The 3,184-nt window shown below is 43.6% G+C and overlaps 1 protein-coding gene across 1 annotated transcript in view; it reads left to right on the top strand.

The window, feature by feature from the left end:
* Window positions 1-288: 288 nt before the first annotated feature.
* Window positions 289-3,184, top strand: part of si:dkey-178e17.1 (tricarboxylate transport protein B, mitochondrial) — a 16,309-nt gene continuing 13,413 nt past the window's right edge. The window contains exon 1 of the mRNA XM_030359572.1: window positions 289-861. Coding sequence (XP_030215432.1) covers window positions 750-861 — 112 coding nt within the window. The 5' untranslated portion in view covers window positions 289-749. The remainder of the gene's footprint in view (window positions 862-3,184) is intronic.

The following is a 3,184-nucleotide window of genomic DNA, read 5'->3' as shown; positions in this document are numbered from 1 at the left end:
TGTTGTCTGGTGGTTATTATGGGGCTTATCAATACATAAAGCTTCTATCCCCTAACTAAAATAACCTATTTTTTAGGGAAATAGTTTTGTAGATGACCCTACCAAAATGTCTGTGATCTTATACTAATGTCTGTGATACTTATACTGTATTGGTGTTTCATCGTTCCACTGATCAGTTTGGACCTGGGCTGTCACTTTGGTAACCTAGATACAAGACCTGATTGATGGTATCTGTGAAAGCCCCTCTTCCAGAATCCCCCCGAAGGGCGTGGTGCTACTGTTCGGACCAACATTATACAATCGATGGCCGTGAAAGAAACAACCAGATGTAAATTTATATTTGGGGATTTCTTTCCAAGCGGATCGTCCAAGAGCACTTCAGAAGACGTGGATGTTAATGAAGAGAGAAGGAGCGATACGGAGAACCAGACCGCTGCGCCCCGCCCATCTCCTAGTGGGGAAACAAAAGTGGCCAGTCTTGCTCTTCCAGCCACACGTTTACTTAGCAGCTTGAATGCCAAGCAGATCCAGATTCCAGAAGCTGTCAACAACACACAACACACAGGTCAAAACCGGATTCTGCCGATGTAGCTGGAAGCGTCAAGGACCAACGTCATTCAGGCTGAAACTCGCCGAGCGCACCGGAATCCCATGTGTTGCGCTCCCTTGTCTACTTTAGAAATAACTTGGAAGTAGACAACAGCCAGTTCACACAGTATTGGAGTTATTTTGTGTAGTTGTCATTCAGCATGCAAGGTAATAACACGTTTGTGAGTCCATTCCACCGACCGCGGTGTCTGGCGGCAGCGGCGCCGGGAGGGAAAGCGAAATTAACTCATCCGGGAAAGGCAATTCTAGCAGGTGAGTTTGTCTTGCACATGTTTAGATGGAAGTTGCGTTTACCCATGGATTGATCTGAATGAATGCGGACCAACGCCCTTAAAGACTATTTGTCTTCCTGATTACAGACTTCACAACAATATTTTCGACACACTTTGTTTTAGTTGTGTGGTTTTACAAGTGTCATGGTGGTTCAAATGGGCGTTATAAAGTCACTATACACTAATACCTAAATGGAGAAAGTAGAATAGGCTCTCAATAACGCCTTTGCCTTTTTGTTTTTATTAGTGTATCGGCAGAGCACTTAGTCAAGGTCCATGTTGTAACCGTAGTATACACAAATCTACGGAAGAAATAGCAGTCAGAACAAAATAACTTTGCAACAATATAGGCTACATAAAAACACACTACATAGGCCTATGCTTTTTATTGATTGTTTGATTATTGAGTGACGCTTTTTTAGCTGTTATATTAGAAATTATAGCAATTATGGTAATAATAGCTTAAATATAGGGATGGAGAAATCCTGAGAGCAAAACATATTTAAGATGCAATAGAAAAACAGATTTTCTTAATGAGTGACCTGTCTGCTGACGTCATCATTCATTTGATAAGGTCGCCACTAAAGTGTTTCTCCACTGAATGATTTTTGTGGAGTAAAATAATGGCACCCATTCAGACTTTAAAAATGCCACATCATCTCGTGAGTTCGCGAATAGCTCCAACTTACTCATGTACAAGGCCCTATAATTAGGAGAAGTATATCCCTGTAATTATCCTTGCATCCAGTTGTTGCTGGATTCATTTTTGATCCAGGTCAGTCGTGTTGTATTGGCGGACCACCTCCACCCTAACAGAGAGTGGACTGTTTGCTTGGCTCTGTAGACCACAGCAAAGCCGTTACATACATTCCTGTGGCAGGAGTCAGGACTGACACATTTTACCTGCAGAAATATACAAAAAATACATGACTGGATATAATAGGTAGGATCGATTTAAGCCCAAAATCAGTTTCTTCCTATCTAAACGGAATATGAGGCTGTCTCATTCACTCATTCATGTATCCTGCCACATCTCCTGATGCCCTTTCATTAGCCAGGGGGACGTGGGGTGAGCTTCCTCCTCCCCCTTTTGCTCCACGGGACGGGGCTATGCGCTCTCCTATTCCTCGTCTGTCATTTAGCCTCGGATCAACTCTGTCGGCCCACATCACAGCGTTTTATATCCATCGTGTGGTTAGAAGTGCACGCTTGTGTGTTGATATAGGGAGTAGCTCTAACGCTGGGCGCTGGGCTATTACTGGGAGTCTCGAGTGCGCTTGTCCCGCTCTCTCAGTATACAGCGAAGAAGGATGCTTTCATTTCCCCCGGCGAGCGCAGCCAGTTAAATGGTTATTTTGTGTCCGGCGTGACATATTGTCGCTCTGAACTCCCAGGTGGTTGTCGAGGGAGTCGGCTTGTTTGACAGCTCATGAATCTCAACAACTCATGAATCTCAACAACGCTTTCTCTCTGAGAGACAAGCTGTTGATGTATCTGTGATTTTTTATGTGTACAGCGTCATATACCGCTTTATATTGCCTCATATACATCTTCATATTGGCCTACTGCTTCATATACAGCTTAAAATACATATTCATATTGGCCTATTGCTTCATATACAGCTTCTTCTTCATTGACTGCTTCATATACAGCTGCATGCTTCAACGACAGCTTCATATAGCCTACTGCTTCATAAAAATATTAATGTACTGCTTCATAAATAGCTTCATATACCGCTACTGCTAAACCTTCTGCTTCATACCCATCTTCACATACAGCTAACTAGTTAGAAACCGAGGGAGATTAGGAGGGGGGGTCTGGCTGGACTTAATGGTGGAAAGGTTCCTATCTGCTCCATCCTAGACACTGGGTGGTGGGGGAGACACTCCAATAGCCAGAGGTTATGACCAAAATGGAAGAATGGAGGTTGCAGGACCCTCCTCTCTCGTCTATGCAAAGGCCTGAGGGAAACATCAGCCTAATGGTCTTTATTTACTTTCTGAGTTTTGCCCCCTTGCTTGACTGCTATGGCAGTCATTCATCGGCATGCAAACCAGTTTAACATTTGGTACTGAATCATCAGCATTCTTTCAGCAATGTTCAGTAGTTTCAGCAATGTTCAATATAGTATTGGAATTAAGCCAGCAGCATACTGTTGAACACTCCTGGTAGAGACTACACCTGGGACCCTGGCGGGATTGATCTCATGCTGACAGGGACACACATTACATCACTATCCAGACATCTGGGAAACAGCTAGACTTTGCCACCTGCTAAAATGACACCCGTGAGAAATTCTGCAT

This window comes from Gadus morhua, chromosome 6, assembly GCF_902167405.1.
Source record: "Gadus morhua chromosome 6, gadMor3.0, whole genome shotgun sequence".
NCBI classification, from domain to species: Eukaryota; Metazoa; Chordata; class Actinopteri; order Gadiformes; family Gadidae; genus Gadus; species Gadus morhua.
The sequence above is the reverse complement of the archived record's forward strand: the minus strand, read 5'-3'. Positions and strand labels throughout refer to the sequence as shown.